Source organism: Paralichthys olivaceus, chromosome 3 (assembly GCF_024713975.1).
Source record: "Paralichthys olivaceus isolate ysfri-2021 chromosome 3, ASM2471397v2, whole genome shotgun sequence".
In the NCBI taxonomy this organism is placed as follows: domain Eukaryota; kingdom Metazoa; phylum Chordata; class Actinopteri; order Pleuronectiformes; family Paralichthyidae; genus Paralichthys; species Paralichthys olivaceus.
The window spans coordinates 6,047,550-6,067,988 of record NC_091095.1 but is presented as its reverse complement, the minus strand read 5'-3'; the positions used below and the strand labels follow the sequence as shown (position 1 = coordinate 6,067,988).

The 20,439-nt window shown below is 43.2% G+C and overlaps 1 protein-coding gene and 1 non-coding gene across 2 annotated transcripts in view; one reads left to right on the top strand and one right to left on the bottom strand.

Annotated features, from left to right (window-relative positions):
* The window catches only part of cachd1 (cache domain containing 1), a 67,040-nt gene extending 51,042 nt beyond the window's left edge, over positions 1-15,998 (bottom strand). The window contains exon 1 of the mRNA XM_069521644.1: positions 15,394-15,998. Within this exon, the coding sequence (XP_069377745.1) occupies positions 15,394-15,666 (273 nt within the window). The 5' untranslated portion in view covers positions 15,667-15,998. The remainder of the gene's footprint in view (positions 1-15,393) is intronic.
* Positions 15,999-17,787: 1,789 nt separating this feature from the next.
* trnag-ccc (transfer RNA glycine (anticodon CCC)) lies at positions 17,788-17,858 on the top strand. The gene has a single exon. It is a non-coding gene; the product is annotated as a tRNA-Gly (tRNA).
* The last annotated feature ends 2,581 nt before the right edge of the window (positions 17,859-20,439 follow it).

Genomic DNA, 20,439 nt, shown 5'->3' with positions numbered 1-20,439 from the left:
TGTTCTCTCGGACCGGTTACATGCACTGATTAATAAAGGCAAGGGTCACTCTGCACGGAGGCTTAAGCTACACGTGATACCGGTTTCCCCTTTGCTAAAGTTAAACCTTGCACATACCGGTCCTGCTGTCCCTTGTTGACTTGGCAGACACATAAAACTAAAATAAAACATCTCAGGGATGTGGGATGTAAGATGAGTCATGAGTAAGTTACATTAAGAGTTTTTGGAATATTATCGATTTACCCGTGCCCATGAGGAATCTGAGGGTAAATATGACAGCGACCACTACTGTGAAGAAGTGATGTGTAACGAACAACAATCAAAAGGTCTGAACGTGTGTTTAGTTACACATACGCTCGGTTGACAGGTTAAAAAGCACATGTAACTAAAACTATAGGACATATAATACAACAGTCCAGAGGTAATCGTTCCACCGTGAAGAGGACTGAAACCAAACCGATGCCTGATAACTCATTGCCTATTTTCTTGAAAAGACTTTGCAGGGATTCAAAGCAAACTTGATGGGAGTATCTCCCTGACTCACTTACAACATAACTGGACCAAATCACGACAATGCGTGATGCACAACAGGCGTCCAATAAACGGAGATTAAATCCAAAGCAGTTTAAAGCATTGCACTCCAGTTACATCATGTATTGTTTCCACGTGTTGTTTTGCCTACTGCGTCAGATGCTTCTTTTAAAAAGCAACGCGATTGGTCATAGTGTCAAAATGCTCTTTGTCACTGTGGCTTTTTGCAGCAAAACATTTCCACAGTTAGATTTGGCACAAGTACAGAAGGTCATAAGACAGCCGCTGTTCCCACAAAGGTTTCTGTTTCAGTGCTCAATGTGATTCTTCTGAAGGTGCGGACCTTTCATCCAAACAATAACAGAAGACAGAGTTTGTCAGAGACGTTGTGAAGTAATGAAGGATCATTATTTTCACCACCATTGCCGTCACTAAGCTTCTCACAACTAGGATTCCCACAGCTTTAACTGTTTTCCATGCGTCTCCTCTCAAACACAAACAGTCCTTGGGAGTAAATCTGGTAAAATCTGTGTATCTCTGACAAATTTCTGCATACACAGGATGTCTTGGACGGGCTGCTAGCTGAGCTGCCACTAACGTTTGCTCAGCTTGTTACTTATAACTTATGATCCAGACGTTCAGGGGGTTTTTACTGGGAGCCGAATCATCCGCAGAGGCCCCCTCCTCTCCAAAGCAAACGGACCTGGTGATTAAACCTGGGAGCTGTGGTGAGGGAGGAAAACATCAACCCATGCTTCCCTAAATTACAGAAATACATCTGTCATATATACTCTCACACAAAAATGACTGAGTTACAGGTTCCACTAAAAGTCAAAGGGTAAGGGTGCATGCACATAGGCAATTTTCCCGCGTTTCTTGTCCGTGTTCGCCATCGTATCAACCGAAGGGCACAACATGCCCACTCCACGATACAACAAGTGCATCATGCATCCAAAGTCAATTAGCACAGCTTGAGACGCTGCAACTGCAAAGCTTTTTTCATTCTAGTTTGATGTCGGATCTGTCAACACCAGCAGCCCTCTGAAACTGCGCACACACACACTGCAAGTAAATTAAAAGGAGGCCGTTTATGAGTTGTGACCTTCACATGCGGCAGGAAACCACAATGCCAGAGTACACATATAAAAAAACACACACAAACACTAATGTTGTTTTCGCTGTGCTATCCTGCACATGCAGGAGTGTACCTGTGAACCTGTTGATAAACTAAATCAGTCAAATGATATTTGGAAGGACAGTGTATATTTTAGGAAAAGTAGAGTGTTTGGGGGGTGAGAGTCTTTACAGAGATGAAAGGCTGGGAGGAAAAAAAGAGGAGGGGACGTAGAAATGCAAATCGACAGAGCAGTGTCAGTTGGTTTTGGCTCAGGTGAGGCACAAACTCTGTCAAATCATGAAATATACTTAAACATTGTAGAAATAGGAAAAACATTTTGTCAGCTGCTACATTTGGTGTTTAGACAACAGCAAACAGGTAAATCAAAGACAAAAGTGGAATTTGTGAACTGTCCTTCTGCCTGAAATCTTCTATAACGTGTTTTAGTTTTTACATAAAGTTCTTCAGTCACAAATGCAACATGCAGACTGGGTGTGTACGACTTCACTGTGACAGGAACAACTAGATGGTCGTAGGAGGACAAGCTCTCAGAGATAAGATCGGTTACTTAACTTTCTTCTGTCTTTAACGATGGGTGCCCATGTGCACAGACAGGTCTCTTTAACCGGAAGTAATGCTCAAATAAATTCGTAGTGATGGAATCATGGGGGATTGGATCACTAGAACTATGGATCTTTCACATAGTAGAGCATGGACGAGTAAAATATTTAATAAAGAGGGATTAGGATTCAGACGTAGAGCACTGTTTCAAATGCATATATTTCATATTTGCACAAATATATATACAGTACAGTTTGCATTCATAAACACTAAAGCAAACCACAGTCACACAAACAGTGTTTATGTTGTGTTTCTCCAACATGTCAAGTCGAGCTCTTAGAAAGCAGGCGGGCCTATGGGGGGGTGTCAGCTGAATATGCATCAGGTTTTTTTCTATGCTGTCTAAACATCGGAAACGTCTCCTATTCAGATTCAGGAGTCGATTGTCGCTGTGTGCAGAGGCTTAAGTGTGAGTGCATTCAAAAGAGAGAGAGAGAGCAACAGAGACAGGAAAGAGAGAGTGTGTGTGTGTGTGTGTGTGTGTGTGTGTGTGTGTGTGTGTGTGTGTGTGTGTGTGTGTGTGTGTGTGTGTGTGTGTGTGTGCGTGTTCCCTAAGGACATTCACAAGTTTCTAGTATGTAAATGTTGAGCTTTGAAAGAGAGAGAGAGCGAGAGAGGAAAATAAATATTAACATTCTAAACAATTTTTACTTATATTTACAAAAGTGTTTAGTTTGCTCTTGCCATTGATTTTTGACATTTGTTGTCAAAGCGAATTGGCCGGTGGCCTGAGGGTCATATTGGCCAGCGCCGTGAACCAGTGAGAATACTGCAGCCGTAAAGAGCTGACCGACCTGAAGCGTCACAAATGACATCATCATATTTATTGCTCAATGCAAACATCCTGCCTGCTTCCCCACAGAATAAATTTTAGAAACGTCATCCAGCAAAATGTATTCAAAAGTCAGGAATAAGGTAGACTACTGGTTGGAATTATAGTTTGTCAGTCACTGTTTGTGGGAAGGAAAGGCAAGTATTGTATGACACAGTATTAAATATTCTTTTGGTTTATTAACTATTAAATTATAATATAATCCAGACGAACTGGACAATTTTGACACAGATGCCACATTCCAGTCATACTAATAAGTCCTGATTTTAAATTTGCTGAATACAACCATGTCTGTAAAAGAAAGAGATTTTAAACAACACAACAAAATCAAAAACTACAGTAACAAACACACTGCTCCCTGTACACACACATCACAAAAAAAGGTAACATTCACGCAGGTTCCTGTTCCCACAGAGCTCAGTATCAGTCTAAGAGCCCTTTCACACACAGACCAAGTAACACCGACGGATTAGCGCGTCCAGAAAAGGTAAGAGATCTGCTTTTGTTCACACGATCACCAGCTGCACCCCTGTGACTGGCAGCCCTGAAAACAGAGCACGTCTGAGGCTGCGGCACGCTTCACTTCCAGGACTGTTCAGAATGTGACATAGCGTGAAATACCACCAGAGGTAAGACTATGGCAGCCAAACACAGTCGCACCTTTATGCTGAAACATTTGGTCCGCTCACTTTTAGTTGCCATCCACTAAGTAATTAATGCTGGTGTGATTCAGTGATTATTTTACTTAGTCAACAAAAGCAGCGTCATCCAAACAATTTTATGTGAACAATAGTCTGAGATGATAAATAAAGACGGCCGCTCAATAAACCTCTTCCCTCAGGATTAGTAAATTCACAGAAATCTGCAGAACAGCCTGTAAATAGCGCAGATGTTTAATAAAAAGTGACATTCACAGAGTAGCATTGCCTCACTGTGCACTACTGTGTCATTTATGAAAATGCATGAGTAAAATTTGAAGTGGTAGCTGACAAAGTAAACAGAGGAAGTTATTTGCACTGACTGAAACGTTAACACAACAATCTGAAACATGAGCTTCCAGGTATGATGACGATACTGTTGCGTTTCTATACATGTCAGTCAGAACCTTCATTGGAAAACATATTCGGTGCCATTGCCAAAGCTCATTACATTCAAATCGGAGTGGAACGTTTACTTAAACATAACAACTCCACTTCCATTATATGCACAGAAAAGGCTGCATGGTGTAGGTGGGGTTTGTCTCCTGACCAGCTGCCAACAGATGCCAGGAGAAACCTGATGGTGCCGATGCCTGAGCTCGACAGACTGAGAAGAGCTGGCACAGCACCAGCGAGCCAAACCTGGCACCAAGACCAGTTGGGTTTTTTTGGAAAGAAAAAGTAATGGAAGTAGAAATTTAAATAATATGAGACCGCTGTATAAGACTAAAAGGGTTGGCTGGGCTTCAGCTGGGGGAACAACAGATGCATGTTAAAGTCGTGAGACAGATGAACTTGCCATACCATTGACTCAACATTTGACCTCCCCCTCGCCTGCAAGTACTGATGTCGAATTGGATGCTCGCAAATAAAAAAAAAAAGACGGTCTGACAATCAGGTTTTCATCTCGACAGATAGTCAAAGAAGAATCATGAGTCTGCAGCAGAAAAAAGTTCTGGAAGGATCTGGTGATATTTAACAGTGACATCGTGCTTAAAAAAAAATTAAATGTTAGTAATAGTCTGGATTGTTCTGTTGATTCACTGCAGGTTTCTGGACATGGGATAGGAGTTTATAATATATAATATGATATCTTGCTGCTTTAGATTTTTTGCTGATAAACTGTTTTTAATTAGATGTGGGGTGCAAGAAAATTGATGACGCTTCTAACGTGTGAGGAAGTGACGTGTGATGAACCCGGAGGATTCGCCATTGTGAACGCGTCTGTGCAGAGAACCTCGTGCTGCGTTGTGCTTGTGTGAAAGGAAAACTCTGGGTAAACTCCGTAGCCGATTCTCTGGATTTTACCTGAAGGTCAGGTCTGAAAACGGCTTTGGATTCCATCAAAAATGTTCACAGCGATCGGTTTAAGAGAAAGAAAAGAGCCTGGACTATGAGCCAGCCTGGTGATCCACAAAAACCAGGTGAGTGATCTGCCCAGGTCACCAAACAACCACCTGTTATTAAGACTAACTTTGACTTGGCGGTGAACTCAAACTGGAGACACCACAAACAGAACCTAACACAGAGACGGCCAGGGAGAGAAATCAGAGGAAACCTGGCGAGTTTCTAAAAGGAGAGGCCAAGATGTAAAATGTGCTGCAGGAAGATTTCAAGACGATCCCTACGCAACAAGAGCAATATGTTTTTATGAGTCTGGGACCCAGAGTGAGGCATTATGGTTATCATTTGGCCACTAAGAGGAATACGTTCAAATCCTATAGGGGATTCTTTATTCTGCCAAACCTAAATGTGATTTCTTCTGGGCTGAAATCACAATGGGGAGGAAATCTCCACCACGGTGCAGAGAGCAGAGAGAAACCACCATGTCCACACCGTTGAAGTACATTCTACATTGAACAGTTTACTCTAAAAACACACTGGAGCTCTGGATAAAGACAGAGAGCAGATTTTCTTTGTACTCCTTGGTGATGTGGGTTAATGTTGACATGCCAGCAGGAGAAACTGCCCATCTCCATGTTAAACACAAAACCTGTTTGGTTTTCCTAATACTCGTCTTCCATTACTTGCGAGTCAGTCCAGATCAAATAAGCCACTCAATTGGTAGACACATAACTGAGCTCAGGGACACTGATAGCTAAACACAGCTGCAGACACTCTGTGTGTAGAGGTTTATATGCCTCTGTGTTTATATGAGGTATGTGTGTGCATAGGTAGAGACAGAAATAGAGTGAAGCTGCTTTCAGGCATGCAGTGAAGTCTGGACACTTTCCTGACATTTAGGGAAAGGACTATATGTGAGAAGACAATTGTCGAGACAGATGTGGACTTTTCCATCCACATAAAAGATGTTCGGACCCAATTTTGAAATTTAGCGTGACTTTAGGTGTTAGCGTCTTCGCATTTTTCCTCTCACACTCGAAGATCTGACACTCCGCCTCATCTCCTAATTAGCGAGCTGTACCACATTTTCCCCCCTTTCCATTTTCTTTGTGAGAAAATAAAACGCTGTATCTCTTTTCATCTTCTGGCCAGCCTTGTCTTACAGAGATAGAGGCAGAAAGTCAAAAGTTCAATTCATTAGCCTCGGTCACTTCCCGACTTGTCCTCAAAGGCAGGCAACCAGCAGAAGACAAAGGGCACATACCACCACCCACAGACATAATTACACTGAGAAATATAGAGAGATGATGGCGATCGTGGAGAAAATAGACAAAGGAGAAACCAGCATCTTGTCAAGACGGCAGACAAGACCCCGGGGCTGGATCGTGACACGATTTTCCTCTTGTGTGAGTTTTATCTACCTTCTTGTAATATCATAACATAGGAGGATCCAAACATAAAGCATATAAACCAGAGCCTTCAAACCCAATTGTACACCGGTTATATGTCCAACCTGGAGTATATTGAAGTTATAATATATTCTTGCCTTCCGCTCTTCTATAGCTCCCTTTATGCAACCTGTTCAAGGCAGGAATTTATTCAGCACAACTGTGAATTGTTTACAGAGCGGTGAAGAGACCCGATCACAAGTGGTCACAATAAAGTCGTGGTTGGTCTCATTGGTCATGATAATCCCACCACCCACCTCTGATGTAGACGGTTCTTACTTCTGGACCAGCAACAAGGTGGTGCCACTCTATGAACCAGTTTTCTGGCAGAGAGCGACTTCTTTGGCCGTCGAAACACAAAGAACTGGCTCCACATTAGGAACTGGCTGCAAACTGGCCACAGAATTGCCTTGATGGAAAAGGACTAACGGAGCCAAATCTAAGTCTGTGAAAAAAGTAGAGTCACCATGGTGCGATAGACGCTAATGCTTGTGTTATATGTCACGCCCCTGATTCCAGAAAGCCAGCATGCTATCAAAAATAAAATCACACAAGGAGGTGGCAGTATACTGGCTTGTTTAGTCCAGTTTAAACAAGCAAAGGCGGAATAACGAGGGGTCTTCTTAATAGCAAAAAAGAGGCATCTCTGTATAAAAGGGGCTTTTCATTCCTACCACTGAACCCAATTTAGCATTTTCCCCTGCAACCTCAACCACCCTCCACCTCGAAGGAGAACCCCAAAGCTGTTACTGTTACATATGCACAGTCAGGGCTTCACCCCCCAAAAAACTGCACCTATCCAAATACCAAAATAGTGCAAAACATGGATGGAAATTTGAGTCAACTTTGGGAGACAGCGCTCCTCAACAAATGGGGTGTGGGCTTGCTGCGGGTTTGTGTATACATCACAGAGCTGTGGGAGAGAGGCATAAACTGAGAGAGAGAGAGAGAGAGAGAAAGGAGAAAAGGGGCATGAAAACAGTCTGATCTGCTTCTCCACAGTAGGAGCTCCAACTCTCTCCTCATCGAGAATGCAAAGCCTCTTCTGCAGGAGTGTGTGCGCATACTGAGGGGGATGGGGGCCTTACAAATTCATAATGTCTGGGGGAGGGAGCTGGTCCCTCTACTCTCCCTGCCCTCCCAAATGGCTGTTTTGCTAACTATCCCCCTGCCTCCCCCACAAGTCCCCCCTCTCGCTTTCAGGGAAAGTTCATTTCGAGTCTTGCCCATTGTGGCGAGTGAGGGGACTGACTTGCTAAGGGGTGGCCTCGGGTCTCTTGGCGAACACTGCCAGGTCAGCCCTGTTGGAGCTAACTGAGTAACACTGGCAGGAATCTGGAGGAAAAAAAAGACAAGGAACACAAAGCCTGGATCACTAATAAAGATCCTTTCTCTCTATCATGGAGTGCATTTATCACGTGTGTGTGTGTGTGAGAGAGAGGGGGGAGCGTGAGGCAAGGCAGAGTGGGCGATAGTGAAAGGGAGATAAAGAGTGAGAGAGGTAATAGAGAAAGGGAGAATCATTTTAAAAAGTGAGAAGGAGCTGATTAAACACAGCCAGTTAATTAGTTTTCCTCTTTATTACGCAGAGGGCGGAGTTAACTGCTTTCACTGAAAACCTGCAGGGCTCGACTGTATGAGGATAAACAGCGCTCGGTTCAACACACAGAATGTTGGTCCTAGAAACGTTTCCAGCTCTATACACGTTAATGATGTTATACAGAGATGCAGACACATGGTCAAGTATCATCCTGATGGTACGGCTAATAAAACCAGGATATTTGCAGTTGGAGAAAAAAAAAAAGTTATTGTCCCGCATCCGACCATGTTTGAACTATATTGCACTGATAAAGCAAAGCTGAGTCTAGATCCTTAACAGGAGCTTGACATTTCAGGGCAGGTCAGTCCGAGTGGGGGAAGATACAGCAGGGAGCAAGGAAAAGCAGACACAAAGGTTGAGGAAACTGCTAAACCAATTTCAGTCAAGGCCAAACAGAGAGAGGCCTTCTTCAGCTGAGAAATGTGGGAAACAGATCAAAAAGCGGTCAGATAAACGATCTGGCCACGACAGTACAGACAAATTTAAACCACAACAGCTGGTGCAGAGGGAAGAACATCAGTTTCATGCTCCGTCCTGACCGCAGTCCAGCAGGAGCCAAGAGACGATGGTGCACAAGGCTGTACTTAACACTGGCGAAAAATTAAAGGGATCTGATTGAGATGAATGGGAGTTTCGTCGTCCAAAAGCTCTGAGGGGGAAAGAAACACGTCTCTGAAAACGTTTCTCTCCTCGTATCTTTCTTTGAACAGACTTTCTGCACACACTTAATTAAAGCAGTGGGCTTCAGTGTTGTAGTGCAAAGTTTTGTAAATATCTATCGTATTGCTAGTGGTTAATTGAGCTTTGTAAGCCATGTTTAAACCAAACACTGACCCAACGTTTGACTCTGGACTCTTTAGGATTACATGGGTCAAGATATCACAAATAAACGTTAAGGGAGCGCTGCATCCAGACTTCCAACAACTTTCTAATGCATTCCTATAAAATCTGACCTACTGATGCCACAAGAGGATGATGTGGGTATCACCAAAGGATATATCTTCTAGAAACTATCAATATCTGCAAAAGATTTCATGGCAACCAGTCCGACATATTTCTGTCTGGATCAACCGACCGACAATGCAACACGTTGAAACGTGATGCCTGTGTGGATAAAAACAGCAACGTACAGATGGAAGATAAAAGAGAATTGTCTTTTCGATCATGGAACTAACCAGTGACCCTATGTAAGAATTTTAAAATGTTAGACTGATATAGAAATATGGAGGCAACAGGGTTTCCATCTGACAGCAGCACTTAGTTCCCCCCGTTTCATCCAACAAGTCTGGGGACTTCAGAATGTCTGGTGTGTGCTCGGTTTGGAGGTTGGAGACACTGCGGTGCGAGGCGGTCGGACAGCCGGGGTGCCTGAGCCTCTCGATGCCTGGACTCAGGCCAACACATACAAGCAGCCCTACATTTAATGAAAACACGGCCCCTTGCTCTGTTCACTCCCGCATTGTGATGGGAAGATAAAGGTAACGGTCGACAGAACTGGGCTACATCACCGGGTTTTGGACAGGCAAAGAATTTAGAAGACTGATATGAAAGTAGTGCCAAGATTTTTTTTCACTCCTCAGCCCCCGTGCTGGGACTCTGCAGACGAGAGTCCTGTACCTTCAAAAAAATAAATGTATATATAGATAAAAATCCTCGATTTCAATGCAAAATTCAACTTTTAAAATATAGAAAAGTGCTGTTTGGAAATAAAGTCATACACAAACAACCACTTTTTTAGGCATCAGCAGCAATTTGGCATCAAGAATTCAATAACACAGTGTGAAACCCAAGTGTGAATGAAAAATAAGAAAGAAGCTGGCGGCAATAACAAAAAAAGCAGCAGTAAAAATGGAAGAACAGTGGAGCAGATAGTTCAGCTCAGCCTCAGAGGGCTAATAAACCACCGTGGCACATCTCGACATATGCAAAGCACCTGTGGCTCAGGTCATTGTGCAAGGTGACCTCTAGCAAGTTTGAATCTGCTGGTCCACAAAGGGCTTTCTGTGTGGAGTTTGCATGTTCTCTTCCCACACGGCAAAGACATGCAGCTTGGGTTAACTGGTGAATCTAAATCGTGTGAATGCGATGGTTGTTTTCTCTCCACGTCGGCTCTGGGATTGACTGGAGACCTCATCCAATATCACCTGGGACAGCCCCCCACAGCCTTTGACTCAACGATAAGACGTTGCTACCCTAACGTTACGCAGCCGCCCACCACTAACCGGTGCAGCCCCGGCAGAGCGTAACATATGAGCCTTGTAATCTTGAAAATAGGTTATATATTTATATATTGATGCAAAACCACATTCAGCAAAAGACGTGTGAATATTTAAGCACAAGGAAAGAAGGCAAATGGTGCTATAGATGCTAATGTTAGCCCGGGGCCCTATTCACACTTTGCATTATCATGCGCGTTGGGTGATGCAATCTCAAGTGGACAGCTCTAAGTACGTCAGTTCACACCTGGTATTAGAATACATCTTGAGTGACCACTTGTGATCAGATCTCACCTCCCTGCTCTATATGCAAATACATACATACATGAGGGAAGCGTCTGAGCAATGCAATGGACTCCATGTCCCTCTACTTGATTATATTATAATGTTTGTATTGTGGACATTTGTTCATTATGAAACTGACGGTCCTGCGGCCTGTAATCAGAGCTGTTCAGTTGTGGTAAGATCACCCGATACAGATTAATACAAAGTCGGAGCAGGGCCTCAGTATTCCACAGTAATGAATAACAAAGGGGTGTGTCCATCCTCCACCACAGTTGAGTTTCCATATTCTGTTGGAGCACTAAATAGAAACAGTTGCTTATGTTATGTAACCTCTGTGCCCCGAGGGAAGGAGAAGGAAAACAGTCAAACAAGACGACTTTAGGAATGCGTTTGGAAATTCATATCTGACACCTGAGTGTTCAGTTGCCCTTTGAATGAGTGTTTTAGTAAAGAAAATGTTTAACATGACTTTTCTTTTCATAAAGCATTGAGGTATCTGTGTTTATGTTTGATTATACAGATGAAGAGAAGATGCCCATTTATATAAGATTTCTTGGAGATCTACATATTTGTGTTTTATTTTTATTCAAGAACCTCAATTACATTTCCTAGACATTAATGTTTGATTACAATATATTTGCAATCGCTGCAATTTTTTTAAATATACATCTGACAGTATATCTATATCTGAAACATCTTACTCCCTTATATCGATTTTGGCATTGCTTCCCCAAAATCCATATTGGTCAGACTGTAATTAGATGTACAGTGGTATATTAAGTTTTAAATCATCATCTGAAGCTAATGTGTTTATGTTTGGATTATGTTCTGATGAAAAGCAAAATGACAAAAAAAATACAGACTCAAAGTCAAACACGAGGATGAAAGCGAGGCAGCAATAGTCCCACATGTAGAACGGGGGTCTGCAAGGCTCAGAGTAACCTTGACTGTTTCAGCACACAGCCATGTTGGCAATGCAGTGCAAGGGGAGAAGGCTTTGAAGCTGAGCTGCAGAGAACCTAGCAGGAATTCTGATGTCCCGCTGTACATCCTCAAACCCTCCTCCTCCTCCTCCTCCTCCCCGTTTGCCTGTCTCCGCCACGGATTCAATAAAAACTGAGGAAAATAGACGAAACGCAGCCCAGAGACAGACAAAAGAGGAGGTAGAGGAGTGGGGATATGAAGATTAAAATAGAGGCAGGTGGAAGAGAAAAAAAAAAGACATTCATACATTTTTAAAACAAACCTGATCAAATTGTCGCTTTGTGAAAGAAAACAACAAAGCAGGAATCTGGGCTCTGTTGCCCTTGGACCAAACCCAAACCAGAAAATCACGGCCTCATTATAATGCCAGAGCTACACCAATTTTCTCTTTTCCTTCAAAAACCTCCACTGCCCTCAAATTACTATTAATATTCAATTAGGGGGGCCGGGGATACTGGACGAGCCGACCTCAATAACAAACCACACTTCTCTGTGGATTACGGCCCTTAAAGCTAACACAGGGAAATTTCCTCCATAAATAATCAGCCAATAGGGTGTAAATACCTTCTCAGTAAAAGCAAAAGGGCGCTGGAGTGCAACACGGGGATGAGTGATCTCCTTCTTGCTTTACAAACTATGTGAGTCTTTACGTTTAAGTTTCTCTGTATTTCCAACAACTCATCAAACCCACGTTGCTGCAGCTGTTAGTGGAAACATGTACCAAGGTCCTGGCTCTGCCTCTGGCAGGTTCCCACATGACAGAAGTGTTTTAATAACACGGACGAAGGAAATGAGGTCATATTTCATATTGTAGATCCAAGCCCGACTCCAGATTTACATGTAAAACCTTCTGCTTTAAGCCACAGAAACAGACATCGAACGCTCATTAGTGCAGAGACGACTGTCTGCGTCCACAACAGCCACTGAGATACAATCTAAAGAAATCCGTGTCAGAAATCTCTCTGGAACATGGTGGGAAAATGCTCTTAACTTTCTAATTTAGACACTGAAACTGTTAGCAGGAGCCAGACGAAAGGCATTTTTTAAAGTAACTGACACATTGAACAAAAGGAACACGTGGAAATATTATATTTCAGAAGCTGCAACCAGCAAATGTTTCTCTGAAAATTACTAAAATCAAATATATAAATGGTTACCACTTTATCAGTAGAGCCCGACTGATAAAAATATATTTGTCAGGATTTGTCAGGATCTACTAATCAGCTCTGAATCGTGGAGGATCCTGAGGGGAACGATCGTTATGAACAGACACTTTCTGGATAATCAATAATCCCTCACTGACAAGAATTGTTGTAGAATTGTGTCTTACTGAAATAAAGGCTTAAATAAATAAAACCACTGAAAAGTGACACTATGCTGAAAAAACAGCTTTGAAAACTTGACCTCTCGGCCTAAACAAAGTGTCAACACCCGGGCGTCCCCTGATAATTGACTAACTCAATGACAGATTGAACAAGGTTGACCCAGTGACTCAGAGGCACTGGCAGGACGAGCCTCAAATTACACATCTGCCAGAGAATGAGGGGTGGAGCTGAGAGGGTTAGAATTACACTTTAAACGGAGATGTCCGCTTGATAACAAAACCCTTCAGATGTCTCCAGAAATAGCGAAGCATTAACTTTGCATGTCGATGTCTCGCTGCCCAAAAATAAATCATGAAAAAAAAAAAATGTCTGCCTCCTGCACTGCGTAGGGATTTAAAAAAAGAAAAGAAAAGGAAGAGACAGAAAGATAAAGTGAGATCCAGCTGAACGGACACACCTGCAGACGGAGCATCAGAGCAGGTGTCCTCACAGATTCCTGCAGTTGTTTTCACAGGCAGACGCAGACTGTTTTTACTGAATGCACGTTTCTGAACACTTGTGGAGAGGCGCCCTCACACATTCATGAAAAGCACCGTTTCGATCACACTCCCATTCGCTCCGTGCCAAGTCGGATTTTCACAGTTTGTAGAGCAACACGTCTGCCTCACAACTGGATTCCCACGACACAGGGGAGGGACGCTGAATGAGTATTTTCATGATAATTGGACAGGGTTACATGTGAAATTGAAATTAGTCATTGAATATACAGTGGGAAAAAAGGCACGATTATTTTGCATGCAACAGAAATGACGGCAGAGATGGAGAGAAAAGAAGACAGAATTTGAAAAGGGATTCATTCATTTTTCAGAAACACGCCAGCGAAGAGCAAATGATGGGGAGAGGAAAATAAGGCCCAGACGGAGCACAGACTCAGGTAAGAACGAGTGGTGACAAAGGCGGATCGGGGGGGGGGGGGGGGGGGGGGGGAATCAGAGGGAGCCCTCAAAGCTGACTCCCAGTGCTGGGATGAAGGCGACTCTGTGTGTGGAGGCAGGAAAAGATGAAACACCATTTGGGGCCAGGGCCCCCCCGCTGCCTCGCCTCTGTGTTCAGGGCCTGTGAGCTCCTCTGCCTCTGAAGTGCTAAACACCCCCACCACCACACCACCTCACGCCAGGCACTGCTGCACCCTGCACCTCCTGCCATTTGGTGACTTGGTGCAGCTCTGCACAGACGGAGGAGGATCTTCTGTTTTCCATGTATGTATATGGAAAATATATACATTTGAGAAAGGGGTATTTATTTGGATTCCTTGTTTAATTGTCCACTGACATTTTCAGTTCAGCACCAAACTCAAAAAGCAATCCTTCCAAAAAATAGGAATACACTCTTCAAAATAAAATAAAACCCAATGACCCAAGTCTCATCTCATAAAAGACACAAAAATCATGTCAGTTCGAGCTACAACAACCTGTCGTTTAACAGAAAATCAATAGGTAATGCAATCATTTTGATAAGTGACGAGAAAAACTGCAGGAAAACAGAAAATCACTGGCTCCATCTTTACATTTCGGCTCCTTCTCTACACTCGCTGAAGGAACATGATTCACCATCTCTGACATTATATTAACAAACGTTGATCCATCTGGAGCTGCAGCCCTGGTTGCCCTGAAATCTGATCCAACTCCAGCTGATGGAGACAATATCTCCTGCAAACTAAATCCAATTGTCTGGACTCATCCATCGATTCAACGCTGGGTTTTCTGAAGCTGCAGAAACAGATTCACTCCTGTTAATTGATATTGAGGGAATCCACATTTTTCACAGTTTATCTCTCACACACACAGGAAGCCATGACCAGTAGGATTTATAAATCTGCACAATGGCATGTGTTCATCTGTATAAACAGGCCTGCATCATATGACCTGATCACAATTTAACTGTATCAAGTTATTAATGAGCACAGGAGTCAGGCCTCTGAGAGGAGACGCTGCTTCATGGCTCATGATCGAGATTGTAGGTGACAGATGATCCTCATTTTTCATTTGTGCATTCTGTGTAAAGAAATAAAGAGATAAGGAGATGTGATGCTTTGTGCCAGGAAACAAAAAAGGAGAATTAAAACAACAACAACAAGGAACATGTTGGTGTGACTCCACAATCACAGCAGATAAATGCGTCCTAACTTCAAAGCTGCAACGTGGAAACCAAAGAGCTCATTGTTTCATAACAGCAACATCCCTGACCCCAAGTTTTCCCCTGTGACTGATCATTCCTCTTTATTCTGGATGCTCCTGGTTTGGGTTTTAATCCGGCTGCAGCTCCGGGTGCCACATGGATCTCACAGTTTCACACGAACACACAAACCAAACATCTCTTTCCTTGACTTTACCTGCATCGTAAAGACTCCCAGCTCCTGAGAGGAAAGCTTTTTCATTTGATCCGCCAGAACTTGCGCTTCCTCCAGGATGGAAAACTCCGTGTCGGCTCCGCAGTATCCACAAGAAAGAGCCGCCGAGCACATTAACACGAAGCCCCACGAATAAGTCAGCGAGCCCCCGCGTAACCGAAGGTGCTTATCCCGGAAAGCAGCGCGCCCGCTCGGCGTCAAAGCCACGGGTCCCCCCGCTGTCCGCCGCGCCATGATGGCTGAGGGTCCGCGCATGCAGGGCTGGAGAAACGTCTGGTGGCGGAAAAGAGGGAAACTTCCGAAGGGGGGAAACTACTTTTTTTACAACTTTGCAGCGGAGGGGACGTGTGCTCCGTCTCTCCCGTGCGAGTCTCCGAAATTTCCAGCCGGGCAAACCATCGCACCGCGTAGCAATCCCTCCAGAGACGAAAACAGATCCATGCGTAAAAAGCAGGATATGTTGTTGTGTTTTCTGTCGTGATCGTTAGTCCGTGTTCCGTCTTCGATCTGCGGCCCCAACTCCTGGAAGCCTGGCAAAGAGTGTGTGTGTGTGTGTGTGAGAGAGAGAGAGAGTGTGTGTGAGTGTGTGTGAGCCGGAGAGTCACCACGGTGGGGGAGAAAGCAGGAGGCGTGGAAACACAAGACTCCTACCGGCGCCTGGATCTCTGGATCAATGGATCAGGGTTTTATTGTGCCTGAAACTGCTGCTGGGGGAGAGAGAGGCCGCAGCAAAACCAAACCGAGAGGGCCAACATGCAGTCTGCAGGGCCGTGGTAAAAAATATCAGGAGTCCAAGCCAGGCCACTAAACACCCACCCCAAAGTCTCTCCAGCTTCTATCCAAGTATTTGGATAGTTGTGATTCAATAACTGTTTAGTTCATTATTGTCTCTCAGTTTTTCTGTTCTGGTGGGAAGATACAGGATTCCTTTTGTCTATTCTTTATTGTAGTAAAACTTTTCCTGCCAGCCCCTCTGGAAAAAATGTCTGGAAAAGCCCATGTGAGAGAACGGCAGGTAAATGTACGGAGAATTCACAACGAGCGAGTGGGTGTGTCGGTGGGGTTTCAAATACGTCATTTCCTTAATTTATACGTCATGTCCTGCCTCATGCACGCTCTACCCAGGAGCCACCCTTCTCCTGAATGTTCTGGATATTGTGGACATGTCTGACTTGGATAATCTGTTCTTTAAATGTGTTAATCAAACTCTGGAAAATGTTTCGACACAATTTCTCATTTGCTGTAGGTCGTGTGTCTGAAATCAACTTCAGACAGTATCTTAGGTAGATGTCCCAGATGTGGGATTAATGTCTCCTACGTGACCTTTTTCTTTCAGCTACAGGATCATTGTATGTTTTTCTATGCAAATAGAGAGAACATGTGCTTTTAGGGATTTCAAATAAAGCTGGTGATGCAGGAACAAACTGTGCAGTGTCAATCATCTGCAAAGGAAATGATGTATGTGGGGGAAAGAATCTGAATTTGTATGAATGTGAATGAGAGCAGCCGAGTGCAAGTAACCACCTGAGACTCCACTTCTGTAAGAATCCACTCCTTGGTTTCAATGCAGCTTCAAACTTCACTATAACCGAGCAGCTTTGGGAGAGGCCCGTGTGTATCTGGGTAATAATCTACATTGAGACTGCAAGATCAAATATAAGTGAGAGAGAGAGAGAGAGAGAGAGAGAGCAGTGATTAGAGGTCAGCTGTTGGATGGGTTGAGGTGCTGTTCTGCTTCAAAGCTTCATCAGCTATAAGATTCTTTATCACATGAGCTCTCTCTCTCTCTCTCTCTCTCTCTCTAACACACACACACCTACCTGGATTGTTTTTGATTTGCAGCAGCACACAGCACACGCTGTCACATTGTGTAATATCCACTAACATGGAGGAGGTCGGGGTTTACGACCTGTACTGCAGCCAACCGCAAGGGGGCGACTGTATAACGTGTGAAATTGTTAGCTTGTTCGAAATCAGATAAGTCATGAAGGTTCATGAAATCAGAATCTAGTCATTACCTTTTGCATTTTGCTACATTTTCCCAGAGAACATTTTTACATTACATTGCATTTCTGTCTTTAAGTGTCACCGACACCAAAATTGGCTGGAGTAGTCTGAAGTAATGTCAAATTACTTTAAGTTTGGTGTGAAACCCTGAGAAGCAGCAATAGCGGCATAACCAGTACGTCCTTTCACCATTAATCATGTGATTGTTATTTTGTGTTCATAAGACTTCACTTGCTGAAGAGTTGGCATTAAGAAATATATAATAAATACAATTGTTCAGGGTTTAATCAGCCAGTCATGTGTATTTAGTCATGGTCCTCAACAGAGTGGCCTGCGCACCATGATTGTGTCTCATTAGAACCAACATCAGTGCTGCTGGTGTAGTGGTATCATGCAAGATTCCCATTCTTGTGATCTGGGTTCGATTCCCGGGCAGCATAGATGTTTACTCCCCTCAGAAGGTGATCAGATACAACCTGCCTCCCTCCTGTTGACCCCAGGACTCTGAGGCATTGAAATCTAAAATTGTTTGCTGAGTTTTACATTTCTATATTTGTGCTGCCCCTAAACACACCACAGCAAATTCCTTGTATGTGTAAATCTACTTGGCAATAAACACAGATTCACATCATCTTTACAGCTAAGAAATATTTTTGTTGTGTGGTTTAAGGATGTTAAATCAAATCTAAAAAACTTCCTATGAATATAATCACAATATAAATCATTTTATGAAATATTCTAAAGTGAAAAAGAGAAAAAAACATTATTATTGTGGTCGCCAGTGGTTCTAATGACTCAATACAAATGGATCGCTCTGTTTGTGAGTGTAATTGATGCAGCTGGCAGTCACACAGCTTTGCAGGCCGTGGTCTGCAGCGAGGAAAGAGCTTCTGACGTTGCTTTGCTCCTGAATGGGCTGGCTTGTCTGCGTCTTTGGCCGCCGACTCCATCAGATGTTTACACGGCTGTCAGATGCTTTTAGACACTTACAAACTCAAGGGTGTTTGTGTGCGACATGATCAGTTCCCCTGGATATCCCTGTTTTCTCAGGATTGTGTCGTTTCTCCTTCAGCTCTCAGTTTAACAGCAAATTTATTTAGAAACTGTGTTGGAACCCGAGCGTTCTTTATTTGTAAAAGGTAGAAAAGATAACAGCTCTTTTTTTTTCTTCACTTCCTGAATTGGTTGCAATATTTGCACAAGAGAAAATTAAAAAAAGACCCCTGTGCAAGCTCTAGAAAGAATGTATAAATTTACATAACTTGAAGCACACCAAAATAACTCAGAGTAAAACTCAAACAGCAGAGGTTTTGGAAATCATATGGTTCGTTTCTCGCCCCTTGACTCAGCAGCAGAGCCAGAGCTGACCTCATCAAAGCTCAGCCGAAGAAGTGTTTATGAGTCTGGAGGATTTTAAAAACACACTCGGCTCTTTCTGCCTCACACCTGTTATGTCTGAGTTTGTGTTCGTATAAGTGAACGTGTGCTGTGCTGCAGCAGGTGCAGCCTATTCACAGAGCTGGTAAAGAGAGTTGTCTGAAAAAAGATGCGGTGCCACCTCTCTGATGTGGAAACACTGATACTGATCAGAGGATGAACACGACGCCACAGTTTTGAGTTTGATAATGTGAGAACGCTCTGAATAAAGTGACAAAACACACTCATTTTACACAAATAGTAAATTCTATGGGCTGACCACAAACACCCTCTTGGGTAAAGTTGGATAACGGTGAACTTTGACCTGTAAGTCCGACGATAAAGAGAAGAAGAAGAGAAAGTGAGGCTGATCAGTGAAGGATTTGTGAATCTATTTAAAGAGATCTGGGCCGAGATGCAGGGAGGTCCTCTTCAAAGCTCGACAGGAAGACACATCTGGCTTCAAAGCCTGAGACGGAGATTTCTTTTGACATGCAAACAGGAAATATTTGGCTCAGGATGTAGGAAGACTTGTTACCTGTGGAAGTGGTGAACCCAGAGCAGATTTGAAGCCAGATTACAGGAGGTTGCACACCTCTTATTAAATACACTTTTATTAGGGTGGGTATCTTTGACAATGCTACAACTGGATTTTCTCATGCGGTGTAAATAAAGCCGAAAGCAAATGCAACTGTGAGGCAATTTCCCGCTGCAGTAATCAGTAAACACAGGGGTTGAGATTCTGACATGTGGAGGCTTGTTAGACGTTTACCGCAACACCCTTCCGTGTAAACGAGAGCCTTGCATAACATAAGACGTATGGTTCCCAATAAGACGTAAGAGGTGGAGGAGCACGAGAACACTAGTGGCACAAAGACAATCTGCTGAAGTCACTAAAACAATGTCCTCACCAGACAAATGCACGAGACACTGTGTGTATTTTTCTCCTGTGTTTATTATTTTGTCTTTTCTTAGACGTTCAAATATTTGCATTGTGTGCATTGGGGTTGGCTGCTTCTGTAATGGATGGATAAACATCATCCATCCATCCAATGACATTGCTGATCCCTCAACTTGTCACACTCATGTTCTCCTCCTGAAAACTTAACTCTTTAACCTAAAATCCAGCACAATCATCAGTTAAAATCAAATTTTGATCCAGTCATTTGTTTTAAATTGATTGATATGTTGATTAAATTAGTATTGTTTAAAGAAATGAACAGAATTTTTTAAAAAATCATAATATCCTCAGGTGAACAGAAAGAAATTGTCATGGTAACCAAAGGGATACGTTTCCAGCCCACCCTAGCTGGCATGACATTTTAGTTTTACCGTCTCGTGCATGTTGTTTATTGCTCTGGATCTTGCTGATGTGATGTTCTGTATCAACTCGAATTCCAGCAGTAAAAACGACATGATATCAATAAAATATCCACAGTCATGGAAATCAAGCTGCTTTCATTAATCCTGGGTATATTGATGGACTGGAGGTATGAGGGTGCACGACCCTGGTTGTGTTTCACTGCATGAGTGTCCTCACCACAGCTCTTGCCACTTCTTTTTTTTACTCCAGCTGCTCCTGGGTCAGCCTCAAACCGCTCAGAG